This window comes from Sturnus vulgaris, chromosome 2, assembly GCF_052056855.1.
Source record: "Sturnus vulgaris isolate bStuVul1 chromosome 2, bStuVul1.hap1, whole genome shotgun sequence".
NCBI lineage: Eukaryota > Metazoa > Chordata > Aves > Passeriformes > Sturnidae > Sturnus > Sturnus vulgaris.
In genome coordinates this window covers 48,279,153-48,301,847 of record NC_142244.1, presented here as the reverse complement: position 1 = coordinate 48,301,847, position 22,695 = coordinate 48,279,153, and the positions used below count along the sequence as shown (strand labels likewise).

Sequence of the window (22,695 nt, the reverse complement as noted above, 5' to 3'; positions counted from 1 at the left end):
TTGCCTTAAAACATAAAGAGGAATATAAAATACTCATTACCTTAGGGACAAAAATAGAACTTTGACAAGAAAGATTAGAAGCTCTGCGCTCACTCTACTGCCTTTTAGCTGACTGGTTTGAAGGCTCAAGCTCGGAGCCTAGTACTCACAAACCATCACACACTGCAAAAAGCACAAGGCAAGATACACTGGAAACTTAAGAATCAGAAGAAGAATCTGTGTAGCTTAAGAATTTATTCAGTTATCCTTATACTGCAGTTTAAGCATATCCTCCATAAATTAAGAAAAATCCAGTCACAGATCTCAAGAAGGGTTCACTTCGCTCATGCCTTCTTCAAAGAGCTGTGTTGTCAAAACAGTTATTTCCAGCCCTGTCTTCTCGAGCCAAATCTGGCCTTTCCTCAGCATTAGGTTTTGAACTACAGTCTCTCCATAAGCTTATTAGTATGTAATTACCTAGTCCTGTATCCTGACCGAGGGATATCTGGTTGGTAGAGAAAAACAATATCCTGAATTAGACCAAGTGGCGTAAGCGGAAAGCACCAACAACAGGCTCTGACACAACACGCTGGGTGTAAGGGGCCGGAAAGGCCGAATGGCGTTTAGACTTTGCACAAGTGCTCTTCGTTAACCTGTTCATTAGTCCCAAACCCGCTAATGCCTAGGTTTCGCACTACACGGCATTTCATCAGCGTTAGGGAATCGTAGAACACGCCGAGTTGGACGGGACTCACAGAGACCATCGAGTCCAAGTGGCCCTGCACAAGACACCCCCAGGAGCCACACCATGTGCCTGACGGAGTTGTCCAAACCCTTAATGAGCTCTGCCAGCCTTGGCGCCGGGACCTACTCACAAGCGCTTCTACCGCAGCACAAACCAGCACTGCCGCTAACAGAAGCCAACCCACCCCGTTCCCACGGTGCAGCTGCACGCCGGCGTCCCACTCTCTGGCCTGATTTAGAAGTGAAGCCGCGGGGATCCGCGGGGGCACCGCTGTCCCAGTGCCCAGTTCTCCTCCCGGCCTCACTCACCGGGAAGCTCCGGCGGCGGCTGCAGCCCCCGCGGAGGAGCCAAGATGGCGGCGGGCGGGGAGCGCGACTCTCGCGAGAGGTGGCGGCGGGCAGGGCGGGGCCCGGCCGCGCCAATGGCGCTCGCGCTGGCGGCAGTTTGAATCCCCTCAGCGGCGCGCGCTGCCCGGCCCGGCCCGGCCCGGCCCGGCCCGCTTCTCCTGCGCGGCCTCCGCGCTCCGCTTCACTCCTCGGAGCCATGGACGTGACCGGAGGCTTCTTCGGCAAGCTGCGGGAGCTGGCCCTCACGCTGGAGAAGGAGGTGAAGCAGCTGCAGCGGGCCATGCGCAGGGAGGACGCGGGTAAGAGCGGCCCGCGGCCGTGGGTGGGTGGCACGGCTCGTCTGGGCCCGGCGGCTTCGCAGGTGTTCCTCGGGGCCCCGTGCTCGGTTTGCGTTCCCGCCTGCCGCTGTCCCCTGCGCTCCTCTGGGAAGTGCCTTTGGTGGGCCTGGAGAGCAACCTGGGAGTCGCTCGGCTGGGGATTGTTCGGGCGCCTCTTCGTCTCGTTGTCTCTCTGAGCTCCTTTGTGGGTGTGTGGCTAAGTTTTTATCACGGAGAAAAACAGGATGACTGGGATGAAATGGGAATCACGTTCTTGCTTCTCCTTCTTTTCGTGGATTGATATAGGAAAACATTTGCAGGGCATGTTCTCTTTGTGGACAGATAGCACAGGCTGCTAATTGTGCTTATCTCTGTGCTATGTTTTGTCACGTAGCAGGTGCCTCTCTTTTATACTATTTGCATTAGCCTTGGTTTCCAGTGAAAAAAAGTAATGACTGCTGCATTGTGTAAGTGAGCAATGCATCTGCCTGCGTGCGAATACGATGGAAGAATTCAATTTTCTGCTGAGATTTGTTTTTCACTGGTCTCTAGAACACTTTTTTCGATTTCATCCAAGCTCTTTAAGGATAAAGTTTTAACATTAGTAATTCTTGACAGCCCAGGGACCTACTTGTTTTGTCAATATCTGTCATATACAATCTTAGCTGCAACATTAAAGTGGAAGCCTGGGCAGTTTCTCTGTGGAATGTAACACACCATGCAAAGAGCAGATTCTGCTGTGCGGGGTACCTGGCAGGAACTAGTTCTCTTTGTTTTTGTCTATATTGACTCTCTTTCTCTAATGTACGAATTCGATATTTCTAATATTATAGAAACATAGAATGATTTGACTTGGAATGGACCTTAAAGATCACCTAGTTCCAGCCCCCCTGCCATGGGACACCTTCCACTAGACCAAATTGCTCAGAGCCCCATCTAACCTGGCCTTGGACACTTCCAGAGATGGGGCATTCACAGCTTCTCTGGGCAAACCTGTTCCAGAGCCTCATCATTCTCACAGCAAAGAACTTCCATCTAAATCTTCTCTCTCTTAGTTTGAATCCATTCCCTCTTGTTCTGTCACTACATGCTTTTGTAAAAAAAATCCTTCTCCATCTTTCTTGTGAGCTCCCTTTAGGTACTGGAAGGTTGCAATTAGTTCATCCTGAAGCAGCCTCTCTTCCAGGCTGAACAATCCCAATTCTCTCAGCCTTTCCTCGAAGGAGAGGTTCCCCATCCCTCTGATCATCCTGGTGTCCCTCCTCTGGGCTCTCTCCAGCAGGTGCCTGTGCTCCCTGTGCTGGGCCCCCAGAGCTGATGCAGCACTGCAGGTGGGGTCTCAGCAGAGCAGAGGGGCAGAATCCCCTCCCTGGCCCTGCTGCCCACGCTGCTTTGGATGCAGCCCAGGACACCTTTGGCTTTCTGGGCTGGGAGTGCACACTGACAACTCATGGCCAGCCTCTCGTCTGCTAAGAGAGGAAATTGCATTCCCATGTAGAATGTTATTTTCATGCTAAAACACTAAGACACCTCTTTTACTTTCTAATCTCTTCTATGTGAACATGCATCTTGAAGACTATGAAGATGAATCTCCAATAGCAGCCTTGCATGACCTCTATCGTGAAATCAAGACTCACAAGGTAACATCTTAACTTGCTTTCTTCTTGAAAAATTGCATGTGTGTGTATGTTCCATGAACTTATGGTTCTGTTTTGATCATTAAGCCACATTCAGCTTTGTTAGTCAGCAATTATAACCCTTATTTTTACTCACTTAACCTCTTAAGTCCTCATAATGGCCATGGATATTGGGGTAATGCCCAAAAAGTTGCAGGTGACCCAAAGGAGATTTAGCAGTGTTTCTTAGTTTGCAGTCACCATTGTCACTCAGGTAAGCAGGGAACAAAGGTTACAAGGAAGTTTTAGCTGTGCCAAGGTATGAGGAGAATGATTCAGGAGCGACAAAAAAGTTAAGCTTGCTTGTTTTCCATGACCAGCCTTTAGAATAAAATCAATCTTCACAGAAATTTCAGTACCTTCAGCCATTCAGTTAAACTTGAGAAAAATATTGTCTATTTCTTGTACAGAAGTAGAAAAAATGGGTTATAGAAATAATTGAGTGATATAAAAATGAGGTTTACCTTCTGCTCTAATTCTTTGTACATATGGAGTAAGAGTCCTAACTAGTTGCTGCTACCTCATATTTTTCTGGAGTAAAAGCATATAATTTTCTTGGCTAGGTTACCAGTAAGTAGTTATTGTATTCTGCACTATCATTACAATTACTTTTATAAGTTTCCATACACGTATGCCCTATATATTGCTGGTATTCTGTAGGTGTATATACACCTGATGGTTTTCAGATATAGAAAACACCTAAACTCGCTGCTTATCTTTATCTGAATTGCAGTTGAATGCCTACTCCCAAAATGCTTCATGTGTAAACAACTACCATGTGATGATTTGAAAACCACTATTTCTATGTTCCCCTCTCTGTTCCCAAAGGAAGAGGTTAGTGCCAGTCTTGATAAGAGCTGCTCTGAGGAAAAAGCAATTAATGAATTTATGAAGGCGAGTGAAATCTTGATGCAAAGAAATGCAGCAGATCTTGGAAAAATAAGTGAGCTGTTCCAGAAATATGGCTACAAACCACATGCCAAAGACTCTACAGGTAATATTTCTTGTCAATACAGTATGTGAAGAAAAGTATCATTTTTATAAAATGTTCCTCTTTAGCTATGTGTATATGACGATTAATTAGGAGATCAAGTACATCCATGTTATTTGCTTTATAATATCCAGAGGGTAAAAGATTTTGTTGTGATTGGTGCTGTAAGAATAAACAAAAACACAAACACTTTGAATTAGATCTTCTGGGATGCCTTTAGGTTAGTGTGTGTTGGGTTTTGGGTTTTTTTAGTAATAATTATATTCAGAAAACATATTAGCAAGCATATTTTCATAACCCAGAGAATTACACTGCTTCAGCTTCTCATGCATGAGGAACTATTGTAGATGCACCTTAGCTGGTTTGTATTCACATGTGATGGTTTCATTAAATTAAATCACCCTAGAGAAAATATTAAAATGTCTTTTTCACAGCACAAAAGGGATAAGAGTGTGGGAATTAGGTGGCATGTGACCAGCAGTAGCATCTTAATCGTTGGAGGGGAAGGCGGTCCTTGATCCAGTCAGAAAATGCACATACAACTGTCTGAAAAATCCCAGTGTTCCAAATGAGTTAAAGTATTACACCTGTCAATACTACACATATTTCTGCTGGTATCAAGGGCCCACTCAGGCTTCAAAAAGCCTTTGACAGGGTCTTAACCGTCTCTGAGCATTATCCAGTCATTACACAAAACAAAATTATGGTTGTGAACCATATTGATGTCTAAGTTAAGCTCCTATAGCTGTTATACACAGATAGGGCAGAAGGCTCTGGTTTTTTTATAGTACCTTTCTTCTTGTACTCTTTTTGCCTTTAAAGAAGTCTCCAAACAGAGTTAAATTATTTTTTAAGTTGTATTTTTAAGCTAAGTGCATCTGAAGACACAATACCACTTCACACCAGAAGGTATATTACTTCAAATAGCCTCCCTCCCCCTCCCCATCTCACAGAATCAATAAAGTTGGAAAAGGCTTCTGAATCATCAAGTTCAACCTGTGGCTGAACCGAGTCAACCAGACCATTTCTTTAAACACCTCCAGGGACAGTGACACCACCACTTCCCTGGGACGTCATTCCAGTGTCTAATTATCCTTTCTGTGAAAAAATTCTTGCTCACATCCAACCTGAATCTCCCCTGGTGCAGCTTAAGACTGTGTCCTCTGGTCCTGTCACGTGTTACTTATGAGAAGAGGCTGACCCCACCTGGCTGCCCCCTCCTTTCAGGCAGCTGTAGAGTGATGAGGTCTCCCCTGAGCCTCCTTTTCTCCAGGCTAAACACCCCCAGCTCCCTCAGCTGCTCCTCACAGCACTTGTGCTCCAGACCCTTCACCAGATTCACTGTCCTTTACTTACTACATCATGCAGAAATTCACAAGCGTTTTGGGGTGTTTTGGTTTCTCTAACTCCAAAAATGTACAAATTACACATTTACATATTTTTGCAGTGGACTCTTGTTATTGTAAAAGCTGTCTCCTTTCACAAGTCTTTAGCTGCTGCTTCATAACCTTTCCTCAATACTGTTTTTTGAAGAATGAGCATTACAGTACCATGTGCAGCCTTTGCCCTTTCCCCAGAAACCTTTTAATCTCCATGCAGGGAGAAAAATACACTGCCGTAAAAATCTTTGAATTTCATTCTCCCTAGAAATAGTACTTACTACAGAGTGAAATTCAGTAAATGTGTGACTTATAAATATAGCTTAGTCATATGAGCTCTTGATATCTAACTTCAGGTTCAGTACTTTAAAGTGAAAGGACGAATCTATTTTTTACAACAAGTAAAGAAATTTGAATAGTGGGGAAATGTCCCTATTTATTTTCTAAATTCTTAAAACAGAAACTTCTGACATAATATTTTTTTCATTTCTGTTCTTAAAAAGAAGATGAGGATGAAGTTAACAGTGAATCAGCAATGTCTGTCCCGAATAAATCTGATGAAGAAAAGGCAAATGATGTACGTCACCTATCTGCTTCCACAGAGAAGCCACCGTTGCCCAGGGACCCACTGTGTAGCCCCCAGCTGTCGGATTTTGGCCTTTCCCAGCGCACTTTCTCCAGGCCGTGGAGCGCGGTGAGAGCACAGCGCACACCGAGTACGCGTCACCCGAAGGCAAGGAATGAGACCCCGCTGCACTTGCGAACGCCCTGCGCTTTGCCCAAAACGCCGAAATGTAAGCTAAAGATGGATGACTATGAGTGTGCAACAGCAAAACTCGAACACTTTGGCATCACTGAACATACCATGTGTATGAATGAAGATTATACGATGTCCCTTATTCATAAAACTTCTGAGACAATCAAAAAGTAAGTTACTGGGGTTCAGATTGTTTCTCTACTGAATTCTCTGTATTTCATTCTTGCTGTGTTAATTTCTTGCTCCTATTGCTTTTATCTTCAGGTGAGTGATTATTATCTCTCAGGTGCTGGGTCCCGTGTCATTTAACTCCCTACACATCTTTTCATGTACCCATTGTAGTGCCAGACGCTGACATGAAATGCATCTGCTGTGCTCCTTGCCTTGGCTGCGCCATAAGAACCTTCCATACACAATGTATTTACAAAGAGTAAAACATAATGTCATCTGTCGTTATGAAGGCAAGGTTTTCCTGAACCAAAGGTTTGGGCCTGGGCTTGTCTGCCATAGGTATTGCACAGCCAGTGTAAAGGTTGCAGAAGCTTTATTAATATAAAGAGAAAACCGGTTGTAAAGCATTCAGTAAATTTATAGAAGCACTGTATTGTCTCTAACATAAGCCCCACCTTACAATTTATTCCTTTTGTTCCAGTCTTCTGTTGAAAAGACTTCTCTAGATTTTCATTGTTCTAATTATAAAGAAAAATAATTGCAGCAGTGAGGTCATGAGCATAGTTAATAGGTCATGTTTTTCTAGTTAGTATTAGCAATATGTTCCATTTTAGAAGCTGACATTGCCTAACTATTTGATATGCAGAGAAATTGTTTGGAAAACAAGGATCATAGGCATGAAAACCACTTTGAAAATTCTACTGGTTCTACTCATTGTAAAAACTAAAATTCATATCGTTTCAACTGTCTCTAAGACTTTGAAGACAAAACTGACTTGAAAAGTTACTTTTTTATTTAACCCAAAGTTTGAGATGTGTTCTTCTAAGTAAAATATACTGCCTCATATACTGCCTATACTGTTCATTGGGGTTTTTTTTCAGCTTAGACATTTTGTAGAGAAGATCTAAACCTGGTTACATTAGTGAAGACTACTTTTTAAACATTTAAAATAATTTTCTTCAAAGACACGGATTTGTGTGTAGGTTAAATAAGCTTCCACTTTTTGCCTAGTATCATCTCTTAAGTGCACATGCCACTTTTTCACTCGAAAATCTTGGATATGAAAAGATAATTTTTAAAATTTCTGTTTCCAGAGTTATGGAATCGTTATTAAATAGCTTGTCACTTTGAAATCAGTAGATTTTCTTTTATAATAATTTTGGGATCTCTCCTTTTTAATAGTTATGTAATTACTAAAATTACTTAGGTCTGTAGTATTTGATTTAGATAAACAATCTTATTTAAACTTTAAAATTCAATTAAAAATCTTTTCGTGTTCACAAGACCCTTTTTAGTTTAAAAGCAGAAAATATTTCCTCTCCTCTTTAATTTCATAGGTAACAGGCAGTTCAGAATAAAACCCCCTAACACGGAATTGATCATCTGTGGCATCTGTCCTACCCTGGACTTCTGCTTTGGGTTTGGTTTTTTCTTAATGCCTTAGATTGAAATCTCAGTGTATTTGATAATTTGTGGTTGGACTGAACATTTGCATACCACAAATTGCAGTAGAATCACAGATGAAAAAACCTCTAAAAATTCATATTTGAGAAATCTAATTTTTTACTTGCATATTCATAAAATGAATATTAGAAAAGTGATTAGGTTGGCAATATTTCTTTAATTGTGACTTCTTCAAAATACTTGAGAGCTAATTGGGGATTTCGTTTTCAGTTTGGTTAAAAGAGGAGATAATAACGAAGAGAATTTGCCAGAAATGACAGTCAAGGAAATCATGGTTACTCCTGCATCAAAATCAAGTAAGAGAGCTGAGAATGGTAAGTTAAAATTCTGTGAAATTAATATATATAGGCATTTTTACAGATTGTGTATGCAAATGCATTGTAAACACAATGGTTAACTTAAATTATATTTCTGGTTAAATATAGTTAATTCAGGGCAACTCATTGTATGAGCAGTAATAACTAAAGAATGTTGATGGCTTCTAAGGGAAAGTTTCTTACTCCCTATAAATGTTTCCTCGTTCCTGTACTCATATCAAATGGAATTGTGCAGAAGAATTTAATCATTTTGTAACTGCATTTTATCCATATTTGAAATAAAAATACTGTTTTGCAAACTTAGTTTTTTTTTCCTGAGAATACCCATGGGATCTGTTCAAAGACAGGAAAGGAAGGAGCTAGCAAGAAAGTAATTTAGGACCTTCAAGAGTAATGCTAAAACTTCTTTGAGAAGAAGAATGGTTTATTTTAAAAATCTTGAGGCAAACATAGTGACAATTGTGTAAATGAGAAGTTAAAGCAATGCTGATTTAAGCTGGGCTTCTTCAGTTTTATTCAGTAGTGGGACTAGAATGACTGCTTTGCATTTGCTGCTTTTAAGGAATACTGTAATTTGGATGGATCAAGGAAAATATCAGCTACAAGGATACACAGTTTAAAAAAAATGAAATTTGAACTGTTAATAGTTATATATGTGTGTGTGTGTACATACATATTTTTAATTTTATTTCTCTCACGCTTGGTAGCAGCAGCTGACTGGATGGCTTCTCCTATGGTATTTGTGTTCTGTACTCCTGATGTGAAGGTCTCTTCCAAAACAAATAATACAGTATTATCAAGGTCACCAGAGACAAAGGAACTGCCTCTTCCCAGTAATACAGCAACACCACTGTGTCCAGATTTTCAAACAAGATGGCTAAAAGCAGAAGCAAAGGTAGTAAATAGCAATTATGTATACTTTCACATACCTTGCCATAAGCAGATTTTAAAATGTCAGTTTTGGTTTCTTTTCCAATATTATTTTTTTCTTATGTCACCATTAAAATTCTTTCTAATAGTAATTCTGTAAGAACATTTAGCAAATACTTTACCTAACATAAGTAAATTAACTGAAGGCATTTAATACTTCTTTTGCAGCAACAGGTAACACCAGGGGGGAAGATCGAATCAGTGACAAAGAATGATGCAAAAGATACACCAAACAAAGAAGAAAAGATTCCTTTTGCTGCAAGCTCTCATGAGTATCTTAAACATTCTAGGGATCCTTCCCCTCCCAAACTGGAAGATTATGACCATTTACTCAATACTCCTCCACCTCCAGAAATAACAAGGATACCAGATGATGTTCTAAAGGTTAGCTAATATGCTTTTTTTCCCTAACTGATTTTAGTATCAAAATACTAGAATTAAAAGGGCCTAGTTGTCTCTGCAATCCATCGGGTTTGAGTTCTTACGTAATTTTTATTCCTGTTTAATGTTTCCTATAGATGCTTTCCCAATATAATCATAAGGTAGATACCTCTTCTAAAGCCAGAGCAATGGAGAACAAGGCAGGAAGTAGTACAAGATATGAAAGTGATTCCACTCATTACTGCAACAAAGAGAACAGGTATGATTACATTTTACAAATTTGGTTAAGTAATTTAATTTGTAGGAGATACAAAGAGGCTTTAATACACTTGGAAATTCATGTAGCTGCTTGTTCTTCAACTATCAAAACAGCTCTTATTTCTGTGACTAAACTGAGTTTTGGCATGGTATATGACTGACTACCTGTTTGTGAAGAACAAATGTAGCTGATGGTGTGTTTGGATCCTCCCAAATAAAATAAGAAAAAAAAGGGGGGGAGAAGGCAGATTTTTACTGTATGTTTATCTGTAGGTATACTTTGCTTTGTGGCAATCAAAGCACCAGTGAATGCTTTCTGAGTAAATTTAGGCAATAAAATGAAAGAATTTGGTGAAAAGTATCTAAGTGAGAATTGATTTCACACTTGTTTTGGTAAAGACGAAATTCTTTTAATAAAAAGCTACAATAAGTATGAGTAATCTTTGAACAATTGAATTAACAATTAGAACAATTAATTTATAGTTTTATAAATAACACCATCAATTTGAATATAAAGAAACTTTTATGACAATTTTATCAAAGTGTACATATTCCTGATTCAATATAATATCTATTATGCATGTTGATTGTCTGTAGAGATTATTTAAATAGGAGGTACAAGAAACACATAAGGAGCAACAACCCAGGGTGAGACTGATAAAAGTTGGTTTCTTACTGTACTGGGGAGTTGGAATCCATTTGAGTAATCTCACTTTAGCTGACCCTTCTTTTTTTGTTGTCAAGATAAAAAAGACAAGTTTGCAATATTTCTGTCTTCTGCTAATCCAAAATACAATTTAAATAAGCTCATGAACACATCTGGGTATATTTTCAGAGGATATCGTGGAGTTTTCAAGACAAACATCTGAAATCAAACTGAAGACTGTTGAAACTCTCACGTTCATGGATCTTATCACAAAATCATAACAAGTTCAAAAAGCAAAAGGAAATACTGGTGGGAAGAAAGAGATATACCGAGAAAAGGCTTTTTTAATGGAGTAATGGAGAAAAATTCTTTATCCATTATGTGGATAAACTTGTTTGAGCTAACACCTTGTGCTTAATTTTCTACTGACATTATTGGCAAAATGTGTTGAGAGGTTTTAAATATACTGCACTTCAAAGAGGAATGGACGTGCATGTACAGGGTGGTACTTCAGTTGTTGTGTAGGATTGCATTGGCAGTAGGCTGTCAAGAGTGCAGTTAGGCTGTAATAAAAGTCCAGTATATTGCTTTAAAAAGTGGCTCTCTCTGGCCGGTCTGGTGACTCTACGTTGTTTCAGGGCTGAGGCTGAAGTCTGGTACTTCAACAGTATTTGGTATCTTCAACAGAAACAAGTAAATTTTTTTGTATTAGAAGAATAACTCCTGCTTTAATGTTTAAAGCACCTCTGAGGTTTTAGTCCTTTCTACAGTGCTAAGATGTGTCAGCACATTCCTGCATCAGACCGACTGTTACTTCTCTGGTAGACAGGCATTTCCCATGCAGCTTCTTTCTTTATACATCAACATAGTATTAGGTGCCATGCATCTGGTTTCTTTGTAGCCCTAGAGGGTGACTCTGGCTCTACTGTGAACCATTTCGAAACGTGCCATTGTTACTGGTTATGTGTATCTTCAGCTGCTTGGAAGAATTTGCTGGCAGGCCTGTGAGTGATTGCTGCTGCCATGTGTATTCTGTTCAGTACTGGTGACACTTCTGAATGTGCACATCTAACCCTGTACTAGCTAACCAAGCTGAAGAACTCAGAGCTGTTTGGCACTCTTTTGGTAGTCATAGCAATTAGAATTTTTTCCTATCAGCACTTTTATTGTTTTCCACTAGAAAAGCCAGTTCCATATCCTTGTTTGGAGCCAATTTGCTGTTTCCAGCGTCAGCTATTCCTCTAAGTGACTCCAGAACTGTTCTTACCATTTGTCTTCTAGTTGATGACTGAAATTCTGTCATTTATGAGGACAAACATGTAGCATATGAGAAGGGAGAGACTGTCCCAGGAGATTGGGATAAGTGGATGCTTTTCTGAACTCAGCTCCACATTTTTTTTATGTCTTCAGAATACGCAAACATCTAGAGATGTCCACAAGTATTTCTTCATTTGCTTAGACTTGTCCTGGTTAAATCTTAACAAGTAAAGGTGCCTTTTTCCTTCTATTACAGTCATTTTCCAGGATAAGTGTACATCAAATTAATTGGAAAAGGGGATTTTCTACTAGCTCGGACCTGAGCACATTGTCATTGAAAATGCTGGTTTCTGTTTAAAAATATGTATGTATTGATGTGTCAGTCTGTGAACTTAATTAACACTTTTGGATACTAAATAAATCTGTCTCCAATGCCTGGCATCTGCTGTAACACTAATTTGTTCTACCCATCCTCTTCAGAGAGCAAAGGCCAAACCTGCCTCCAGCTTCTTCGTAGATTGCAGCAACGTGGTGGGGTGAATGCTGGTTCTGGAATTTCATGGCCTGGAAAAGGTAGAAAGTATTCTTGCTGCAGAGCAAGAGGGTTTCAACTAGGCAGATTTACCAGCACTAAACAGAGGGATTTCACAGCCTGCAGTCTCACTCTGTAGCACTTGATGACTACTTTCTTGCCCTGAAGCAAGCCAGATACCCTTTAACATGAAATGGAACAAGCAGCACTGTCCCAGACCTCACTGTATTCCCCCTGCTTTCAACAATGACATTCACAAAAGGGCTTAGAGAAGTCTGTTAAACTTGAGAACAACTCAGCACTCCTTCATTATAGAGGAAAGCACTTTGTGAAGCTGTACCTCGCAGTGCTGAGGTTCTCACTGCAAGGCACTTATATCATTTTGCTTGCCTATTGATATTTTCTGCTACATATTCTAGACACACACATTTAGAGAGCTAGGGAATTACAGCTTGGAAATTCTTTTCAGGCCTGGATTTCTCCTGACTCTCAGGTCCCTTCCCAGGCTGACAAGCTGACTACAGCTTCACTTAAGGGAGGGAGTCTCCCAGGGTGATAACTTGGTGAAAAACAGAGTGGAATTCATAATAAAGATAAACACCTGGTGTCTTTCCCATGGGATACATCCTGAGGTACTGTCCCAAGGATGTTTTTCCCAGTTGTCCAACGAACTGCTGTCCTGTCCTAGCTGCACATAACACACTTTAAATACGGGATGTCCATACAATAAATTTGGCCTTTTTTCCCCAAAGAGGTCCGTGTGTGTTGCTGTCTTTTCTCTCTCTTTGCGGTGCAGTAACCACACATATCATTAACTAATATGAAAGGGATTAAATTAATGTTTTGAGACAAAAATTATCTTCAATATGACAATTGAAGCCTTAAAATCTTCTGGTCTACTCAAGAAATTGTGACAAGATACAGGGATTAGACTTTTTGGAATCAAGAAATTAAGTTGTATGTGTTGGTTTTTGTTTTTCTTGCCTGCAATATTACTTTAATACACATAATATTGTTATTTGTATTATTTTTTTATAGGCAAAGCATTGCTCTGAGGTAGATATAATTATGGCAGCAAAGCAAAAACTAGTTTTAGTTTGCCATACTTCACCTTTGAAATTCTTTTAGGTTTCAGGATGTCCTAAACAGTAGTTTGAGTAATGGGAGTGAGGGGGGGGAAATGACAAGTGAAAGTGTAAGCACTGAAACAGGGGCGTCTCCTTCTCTGCAATCCTGTGCAATCTAGTGTAGCATGGGGGGTGGGACAGGTGGCTGTGTGGCTTTCTGATACACTGAAATAACCAAGGATGTAGCCATGGGACTGGAGAAGAGTAAAACTCCTCTTAAGCCAGTGCTGCTGGAGAAAGGCTAAAAAATTAAAAGTTAATAACATGTCAAAGTGGGAATGATGCAAAAGAACTTAAATTTTACATGTTGGTTTGTTGTGGGGTGAATCTCTTCAACAGCATCGGCCTGTCAGGAAGTGCAGTTTGGATGAACAGTAGCTACGTAAGTAACAAACACACTGGTTATGTAAGAGACAGTCATCACCTGAAAACAAGCAAAATTGCCACAGTATGGTTTTGTGTTGTGCTTTATTTAGTTTAACTGGGGGCTGCTTCCACTAGAGGCTGTTTCACCAACTCCCTTGCACAGAATCTAGAGCTTGTACAGTTTTACAGTGGTTTTCTTCATTTGCCAACAGTGGAAGGCTAATTATTTTTGCTTTCTCTTCTAGTTTGTCCTTCCCAACAGTAATCTCAAGCTCAGTTTTTGCCCATGTGAGTGCTGGATCAAATGTAAGGAAAGGGTGAGAAGGGGATCACAGCTCCTAGCAGTGCCTGCTCTCAGAAAAGATTGAACCCAGCATAAAATTGCTTTTCAGTACTTAAAAATATCTGGGAAGTAACCAAAAAAGCATAGCCTTTACTTTTGCTTCACTTGCTGTGGTTCTTAATATTTTTTTCTCTTTTTAAATATATCAAATGTGTCAGCTAACAGAAGCTTCTCCCCTTAATCTCATTTATTGTCAAAGGAGCATATCAATTGTTCTGCCCAGGAAACCCCTTAGTAAGGTGGTAAGTGATTTCTTATCTGGGAAATACTTTGCCTGAGGTTGAACACAATTACAGATCTCTCAGTGAAATTAAACTTCCCAGATGGTTATCAAAGGGATAATTGACAAGCATTACTTCTAGTGCCTCCCATTGTGCTTTTATTGATGATTTTATTAACCACTGACTGGAGCAATAATTAGAGTCCAGGGTTCCTTATTTTTTAAAGCACCATGGATGCTTTAAATTTCCTGTAAAATGTTGTATTTGCTTTGCTCCCTCTTGTCGCTATTCAAATGTTCCACACTCGCGGTGATTGCACATGCTCCATCAACAGCTGTAGCTGGTGTTGGATCTGCCTTCTATTTTGGGAGTACCTTGTTGCTCCTCATGGGACAATAATACAGATATTGTGGTGTGTATAAGGAGCAAAGACAATATCCAGTGGCCACACTTAGGAATCACAAATGTGTTAGTCCAAAGAGGCACAATTTTCTGCCAGGAAGACATTGGCTGACGCTGCCTGGACCAATTTAAATGTAAAACTTTATGCTGTTCTTGCGCTAATACCTACTTTTGCAAGGGGGCAGTTGACATCATAGCAGGGAGCTGACCAGATCCAGAAATTCCTTTGAACTTGTCTTGCCTAACTCAAGTTGAAGAGTTCTCAGAAAAAGTAGCACAAATGTGTCTACATGGGAAATGGTCCATGGAATAAGGTGCTCTGTCACACAGGCATTTATCCAAGCTAAGCATAGTTTGCAGAATACCCAGCAGGAAGGTGTTCAGACACTTCCATAATTTTTGGCATAGTGTATTCCTGGCTTAAAGCCCTGGGGTTATATTCTCTAATGATTGCTTACAAAATTGTTGTAAACCAATCTAAGGCCTTCTGCATGTTCCCACCTTTCCTCCCCCAGCTGCAGGTCCCATGCTGTAGATTGTCAGTTGCATCACAGCGGTTGTGGCTGCAGGGAAATCCATTCCTCCTTGCCCAACCACCAGGAGCTAATTACTGTTTTCCAGGATTAAATTGTTCAGGGACTGTGCACTGACCCAAATCACTGCCTGCCTGCAAAGGCATTGACAGTTGTTGAGGCATGAGAAGGGAAATGTTGGGCGTGGGAGCCACGACATCCTCCTTCCCTGGCTGGGTGAATCCTATCCTGTCTGTCCAGCTGCCTTGGTAAGGTGCCTAAGGCTGTTCCTCCATAACCACTTCAGTGGCAGCTGAAGAAATTCCTCCAGTTCACCACAGCACCCAAAACTCCTCACAAACTCCCCTTCCCCCTCCCTGCTTAGGTGGCTGTCCATGAATCAGACTGGAGAGAAGAGAGCTGCTAGGACCAACTTGACACTTGGAAGAGGGCCCTATCCATAGGTGCAGAGAGGTGTGGTTTGTTCCTGGCCATGTATGCTGCTGTGGCTGGTGGGACCTATTTCAAACCTTTAGTCCTTCTATAAGCATGTGCTTCCTTTCTCCTTTTCTAGCATAAGCCTCCGGCTCTCCAGAGCAGTTGTTAAGGCAAAGGCAGCAGGAGTGGGACACTTTGCCAGCAGACCCCAACCTGGATTCTACACTGCCCCAGCTGAGCAGGCACTTGGGAGTCAGGGACTGCTGTGTGCCTGGTGCTCTTCCTCAGATACCCCAGCCTTTAGGCAGTTAGGACCTTGCCCCAGTATGCCAGCCAGGCACCTCCTCACCACTGACAGGTGTTTGTGGCCAGGTGCACAACACCACCTGTGTGTTTTGCAAGGCACATTCCTCAGGGGGAACTGATACTCTTTTTTTTTTTTTTTTTAACCCATCTGAGTCACAAAAAGTCCAGACACCAGGGCTTAGACAACAGCACATAATTGGATTGCTTTGATTTTGGCAGGTTGAATCTTAGCTGTTGCATTACTTATAGTGCTGTTCTTTGAACACTACCCTGCCATCATTCACCTGCTCTGACACAATAGGATTTCAGAAACCTCCTCGTTTTCCCATGCTTTCCATTGCAAAAGTGAGAACTTGCTGATAATGCTTAATATGTTCCTGCTGCATCTCAGCTGTTTCTGCTTTTGACCAGAGCAGTAAATTAAAATTTAAGTCTCCACAACTGCTCCAGTCCTCCACGAAGAAAGGACTATATCTGGTGCTGCCTAGATTATTGAAACAAGTGTGTGAGTTGTCCTCAGTCTTTAAACTAAGGACAGAATTAACCCCCACACCAGGACTTCTCCCAAAAATGTTGCAGAACTTATATCAGGCTTGTGCTACCACTGCAAGAAAGGAGTACATACACTTCTATGTAACTGTACTGGAGGGATGATGAAATCAGAAGGCGACTTTGAAAACTTAATTAAGGCCTGAGCATGTGGAAAACAATCTTTTTTCCTCTCCCTGTTAACTGAAAGCCTGGCTAATAATCAACAGTGGCAGCAATATTTATGTAAGGTGTAACAAGGTAATGATCTGGAGGTTCTTAGTGAGAAAAAAAAAATAGCATTTTTGCTATTTTTAAAATGGCAAAACAATTTTTTAAACCTTCTTTTCTGTCTATTAGATTGAAAAAAATAAACATTGATTTAGGTGCATAAAATGAGGGGGGGGAAATTAGAACTAAGAGTCAAGTTTGTTTGGGGAAGCACAGCAGAAAGTCCTTCATGACAAGCCAAACCTAGACAGACAGGAAAGACACACCAGAAGGGACACAGAAAGAAGAAGAAGCCTCATCTATAGGATCAGGGCAGCCGCCAGTAGGTGCTACTGAGGGTAAAAAAGAAATTAGGGGAAGTTACCTTGATTCTGCAGCTGGGTCTATTTGACTGTGCTGCACCCCACTGGCAGGATGTGGAATGCTTCTGGCCCTGCCAGGGAGCCCAGCTCATCGGGCTTGCTGCTGCAGCCAGAGCCAGCGAACACAAGCTGGAGACCTGCGGGAGTGATCTGAATGTTTGTCACTGGTTAGAGACAGAGAAAAATGGCCCTCTGAGAAAGGGAGGAGAGACTTCTCATTGTCTGAGAGACAGGGAGAAGAGAGAGAAGGCGGGTGAGGGTAGGTGTGGTATCCCTGGCAGGATATGGGCAGGAGGCAAGAGCTGTCTGGGCTGCTGGCAGGGGAGGGATTACCTCTGAGAAGTGTCAAAAGTCAGGAAACCTTTTCTGGAGAGCTGTCATCCTAGTTCTTTGCCTTACTCAGCTGGAAGATAAGAAACCTTTGAGGAATGGTTGCTATTGACACTGTAAATATGTAACAGAGTTGTATCTCTTAGGCCTTCAAGGATCCAAAATAGAAAAAGAAAAATATCTCGTCCAGCTGCCTTGATGAGGAACAAAAATTCCTCATCAAATTGCTGCCTACAAAGCAAATCCTGCGGATTGACGAATCTGGATGCAGTGTTGTCTACACCACTTCCTGATGGGATTGTTCAGTCGATGACCATGTTTTAATTTCCCCAAACCACACTGCTCTACATATTTTGCTCTTTTTAGGGACTGACATTCCTCCTCAACTTTTCTAGTGGCTTTCAGAGACAAACAGAACCAGCTTACTGTGACTGAATTCCTTCCTGTCCACTAGGAGCTCAGCTGTGACAGCTTCCACGTTCCTTTCACCTCTTGCCACAGCTGGGTGGTTGTACCCTGGTGCTGTCTGCTTCCACAGCTGCTGCCATCAGCTTGGATCGCCTGCTGATATGTATGATGTAGGAAACCCCTAACCTGAACTACATTCTTCTCTTAAGTGTCTTTTCCCATAAGCTCTGCACTTCTGCATTACCTTTCTGTGTGATTTGAGGGCAAGAGATCCCAAGAGATGTTTATCCTGAAACAGCTGGGGAAGAGATCAGCTGAGATTTATACATTCATGGCAGTCAAGGCAAGGTAAACTCCTCAACCAAACAAGCTGAAAGGAAGTATTTCCTACTGAAGGCAGCTCATTTCATGTTCATTTTCATTTGCCATTTTGCTTCATGGGCCACCACATATAAAGGCAGTAAATGTTTTTTCTCTGCCAGCTGGGCAGGCACCAGCATTCCCTGGCCATGTCTCCCATTCCAGCAGCAAAGTCAAACTGCGTCCCAGAGCAGCTGAGTCACAGACACATGCTCAGTTACTGCTGTTGCCTTTTATAGTGACTACTTTTAAGAACTATCCTTAAATGTAATTAAAGCAAAAACCAGGACACAAAACTGAGGAAATGCCCATATTCCTGTGTACTTCGAATGGCAGGTTTGTCCTTCTCTTTGGTGGGAGCTGTGCAATTCTGTAATTATATGCTTGTTACTCACCATGCGCATTTTGCAGGACAGATGATACCCTGGGGCAATCAGTGAGACTACTTAGCAGTGGTCTTTGCTTTTCTGTCTGTCCAGGTCTGTCAGGTGTCCCCAACCTGAGCAAGCCTGTCCCTAGTAATACAAGTCCCTGAGCTGCTCCCACATGTGAGTTTCTCACAGCAGCAGTATTTGGAGCACCACTGCCTCACACCAGAGGTGACTGCGCCACAAAAAAAAATCCCACCCATATCAACTCTGGCAACAATAAATCAGCCCCACTGACACTTCCAGGTTCAGTCCTTTATAAGCAGAATTTTTAAGTGTCTTTTCTTCAAAAAAAGGTGGGGAGCACTTTTCAGTCTTAGGGGAGAAGTGACTCATGTAGGTGATCCTGTGAATGAGAGCCATTCCTGGAGGCTGAAATTGCAACTCCCTAACTTAGAACCCAGAGAACATGGACAGAAGAGCCATGGGCAGAATTCCCTCAGGCTATACTGAACCAAGCGACGCCTGAGAGAAGGAAAAAAATACATCTATAGATCCCAGCTCACGGCACAAAGTGTACCTTGTCCTCAGCAGACAGGAACATTTACTTCAGTCCTAGCCTTTGTTCAGGCCTTAGGAGAGGAAGGTGGAGATTCTAATGAGCGGTTACTGCTTCTACTCCTGCCCTCGCCTTGCTCTGAGCACACAGGGGCTAAGGTGCAGAAACGAAGCACCTGGTCCTGCCTAGACCAGCTGGATGCTCCCAGTCAGCCAAGGACAGCTGGACTCAGCTGGAAGAGGCACCTGCACATCTCAGCATCTCCCCCTGCAGTGACAGAGGGAGTCAAGCTGGCAAGCACTAAGCTAAGTCCCGCCCTGCGCCACTTTGCTGAGACATAGGTCACCCCTTCTTCGTCCTGCTCCTTAAGGAGCAACCAGGCAACACCACACACACATCAGTCTTCCAGTTGCCCATGGACAACTGAGATCCCTGAGCTACCCCTTCCTCCATTTTCAGATTCTAGAAGCTGACTGCTAAACACCCTCAACATACACCAGCACCATTAGTAACTTCTCATACAGAGCAGCCTCAACCATTGATACACCACTAAACAGTCAAAAGATTAATAACATCAGTTTTTATTCCAAACAAGAACTACAGAACACCATAATCCTCCTGGTCTTATATCACAGAAGTCTTTAAAACACTGGACATACTAACTTACCATTCAAACTATAACAATCAGGGACAAGACGATGGAGCTGCTGAAGGAGTTTCTTCTAAACAAACTAAAGTTAATGTTTAAGAGTTAACTTTCTTCTACAATGCTCAGCTTTGTCTTCAGATGCTTAGCAACAAAAGCAAAAAAATAAGCCTGCTTTAGAACAGCAAGTAGGAATAAACAGAATATGTAATCGTACAAAGAGAAGCAAGACTTTAGTAAGGTCTCATGCGGCTTGATGGGGGTGGTGCACGATTTGGAGGAGTAATTGCTATATCCAAGTAGTCTCCTATCTGGAATTTCTGAGACTGCAATGTCATGGAATCATCTGTGCCCTTCCTGCCCGACATGGTGCTGCCGATCTCCTTCACCCTGTGAGTAGCAGAGGAAAGGCAAGTTAGTTATCAGTGGCCAATCTCTCCAGATGTGCAAAACAGGAACTGCACTGGCTCGTAACTCCCTTCCCATGCCACTCCCTGCACACATGTGGCTGTGTACTCAAAACGCTGGGGTTTTTCTCTGCAGTCCTAGGTGCACCAAGAAAAGCTACACCAAATGCTCTGACAGCACAGAGGAGCCTTCTACCCTATTATGTTAAATACTGGTGAGAACTCCTTACCCCCTGCCATACAGACAAAGCACAAGACCCCACCGGATTCCAAAGCAGGGTACATCCACTGGATGCTGACAAAGATTAGTTCATGCCATTTTGCAAGACAAACACCTGCAACAAGATCACTGCTGTAACTCAGGTGCAAGACCTACCAGGAAAAAAGCATTATCTCAAGTTGGAGGACCATGTTCCTCTTGCCAATACAGCAACCAAAGCCTTCAGGCACATAGGCTCATAGGAACACATTGATAGGGATGGTCACCAAACCAATTTAGAGGCTGTAGCAGTCATCACAGAGACCTTCGGGAGTTTGGTATGTGGGTTCTGAACTTTAAATCAGTGTTAATGAAGAATAATTTACTGTTCTGGTGCTCAAAGTATTCTATTAACTCAGAAAAGAAATGCCATTTACCTATAGCCAGGCCTCTTGAGATCTGTAAAAACAATTGCAAAGTTGAAATGTGTGCCCTTCTTCCGTGCTTCCGGGTAAACTTCTTTCACTAAGCTGGTCAGCTCTTTCAGAGTTGCATCCATCCTAGATTAAACAAACAAAACAAAGTGTTTCACACTCTCAATGGAACAGTAAAAAAAGCTTCCCAAAACGTTTAAGATGGAATCGATATATTGCTACAACTTCAGCATATGTTTCTTTGCCTTGGCATAGCCTATGTCCAGTTATTGATTGTAACACCTGAGAGAAGTCACCCCTTACTGCACACTGGAGGCAACATGCTCTAGTGCAAATGTGTCTAATTCCCTGCAATATTCAGATTAATCTCTTCATCTCTGTATGCATTTCAACATCTCCATTTCCAGGTCTCTCTGAAGAGTTACCATTTAAAAAGCAGGAGCCTTTTTTATTTAAATACATTTATACAAGGTGCAGTGTAAGAGTTTCCTCACCTAAGCTTACATCTGTATTAAAATAAGCTTACTATTAGAGGAAAAGCAAGAAAAGCAGAAAAATAAAATAGCTATCCATTTCTGCCCTAGCAGGCAGCACTCCTTTACCCAGCCTTCAACCACAACAGGGCTGAATCTCATGTCTAGAATTTCAAGAACAAAAGTACTCAGTCATCGCAAATAAAGTGTCTCTAATTATACAGACTGTGCACTCACTCCAACCTTCAGGCAACCAAGAAGCAGTGTGTTGACAGACAATGCCCACTCTGACTTCTGCAGATGGGAAACAACTCAGACACCACCAACAGCCTGGACAGAGTCCATAAATCCCACTTAGAAGTAAATTACAATTGCATGCTTTGGTAGCCACAAAAATTGATTTATTCAACTGCACAACATATAGAGTTACAACTCTGGCAAACATCCTAAGGGTTTAAAAAGCAGAATAGTCCCTTTTCAAAGGCATTCTTCAAAATACTACAAACAAAACCTAACATGTTTGCAATGCAGACTAAGGCAGTTCTTCAAAATAAATGTGACAGTGATAAAAAGTAGCTCTGGTTAAAGCACTGCTACCTGACCATGCAAAAAAAAACAACCTTATTCCACTCTCAGAAGGGTCTGAGTTAAACTACCAAACCATTCACACAACATTTCAAGCCTTCTGGGACAACTACTACTGGATAAACGGGGCTGGTGGAACAAAAGATACGCATTAAAGGAGAACCTCTACGTTGAGTAGATGTGTTGTGACAACCATGCCACATCACAAGCCACCGACTGCATGCAGCAGCAACTGGGTACTTCAGCCACACTAAGTCCCAGGGGCTGAGCGCCCATTGCTGCGCACACCTGTGCTTCCAGAGATGCCCTCTCAGCTGCCAGGGCACAACCAGAACCGCTCCATACCAGCGGCGGCGAAAACTCCCCGGCGTGTCCTGCCCCGATCGGAGCCTGCACAACTCCCTAGGGCCCCTGGGGCCCCGGCGAGGCTCCGCGCCATGGCCAGGCGCAGAGGAGGTGTCACTCACCAGGTGTAGATCTGCAGCTCGCTGGAAGGCACGTTGCCGCGGGAGAACTCGTCCATGCGGTGGTGCCGCCCATTGTTGGTAGTGAAGACGCGAAGCAGCAGCGGGCACGTCTGCGGAGTGAGGCAGGGGTGAGAATGAGGATGGGGAGGGGAGCGAGGAGCCGCAGGGGTGCGGATTAAGATGAGGGGCCGTTAGCCACGCCCCCCCCATCCGCCGGAGGCCTCACGTCGTCACTAGGCGCTCACTACTCCCCCCACCCCCACTGTCCGCCCTGGAGCGGCCTGCGAAGCGGCGCAGCACCAGCACCCCGCACTCTGGACACCTTCTCGCGGTCGATTGGTTTCTCCGGCTCCTTCTTGATCTCCTCCTGCGTCACCCGCGACTCCACCGCCATCTTGCCGCGCCGCTCCCGGATGTCGCGCCGCGCACCGCCCATCTCGCGAGAGCAGGGGCGGGGGCGGCCCCGGCGGGGCTCC

The 22,695-nt window shown here is 42.6% G+C and overlaps 2 protein-coding genes across 4 annotated transcripts; one reads left to right on the top strand and one right to left on the bottom strand.

Moving 5' to 3' along the window:
* On the top strand, positions 1-12,056 carry SKA3 (spindle and kinetochore associated complex subunit 3). 3 transcript variants are annotated; one of them, XM_088159485.1, is made up of 9 exons: positions 1-1,370; positions 2,964-3,028; positions 3,893-4,058; positions 5,941-6,361; positions 8,037-8,140; positions 8,851-9,038; positions 9,242-9,457; positions 9,592-9,713; positions 10,548-12,056. In XM_088159485.1, exons 1-9 carry the CDS (start codon positions 788-790, stop codon positions 10,579-10,581), a joined length of 1,899 nt encoding a protein of 632 aa, XP_088015611.1. In that variant the 5' UTR covers positions 1-787; the 3' UTR covers positions 10,582-12,056. The 3 variants fall into 3 exon arrangements, with proteins under 3 accessions (XP_088015611.1, XP_088015612.1, XP_088015610.1); XM_088159486.1 differs by having other exon boundaries at positions 5,938-6,361; positions 8,854-9,038; XM_088159484.1 differs by having other exon boundaries at positions 5,938-6,361.
* A 7,517-nt stretch (positions 12,057-19,573) lies between these two features.
* Positions 19,574-22,693, bottom strand: SAP18 (Sin3A associated protein 18). Its single transcript, XM_014877662.2, has 4 exons — positions 22,542-22,693; positions 22,220-22,329; positions 20,698-20,820; positions 19,574-20,044 (listed from the first exon to the last, which is right to left on the bottom strand). The coding sequence occupies exons 1-4, from the start codon at positions 22,653-22,655 to the stop codon at positions 19,888-19,890; spliced, it is 504 nt and encodes a 167-aa protein (XP_014733148.1). The 5' UTR covers positions 22,656-22,693; the 3' UTR covers positions 19,574-19,887.
* Between the last annotated feature and the right edge of the window lie 2 nt (positions 22,694-22,695).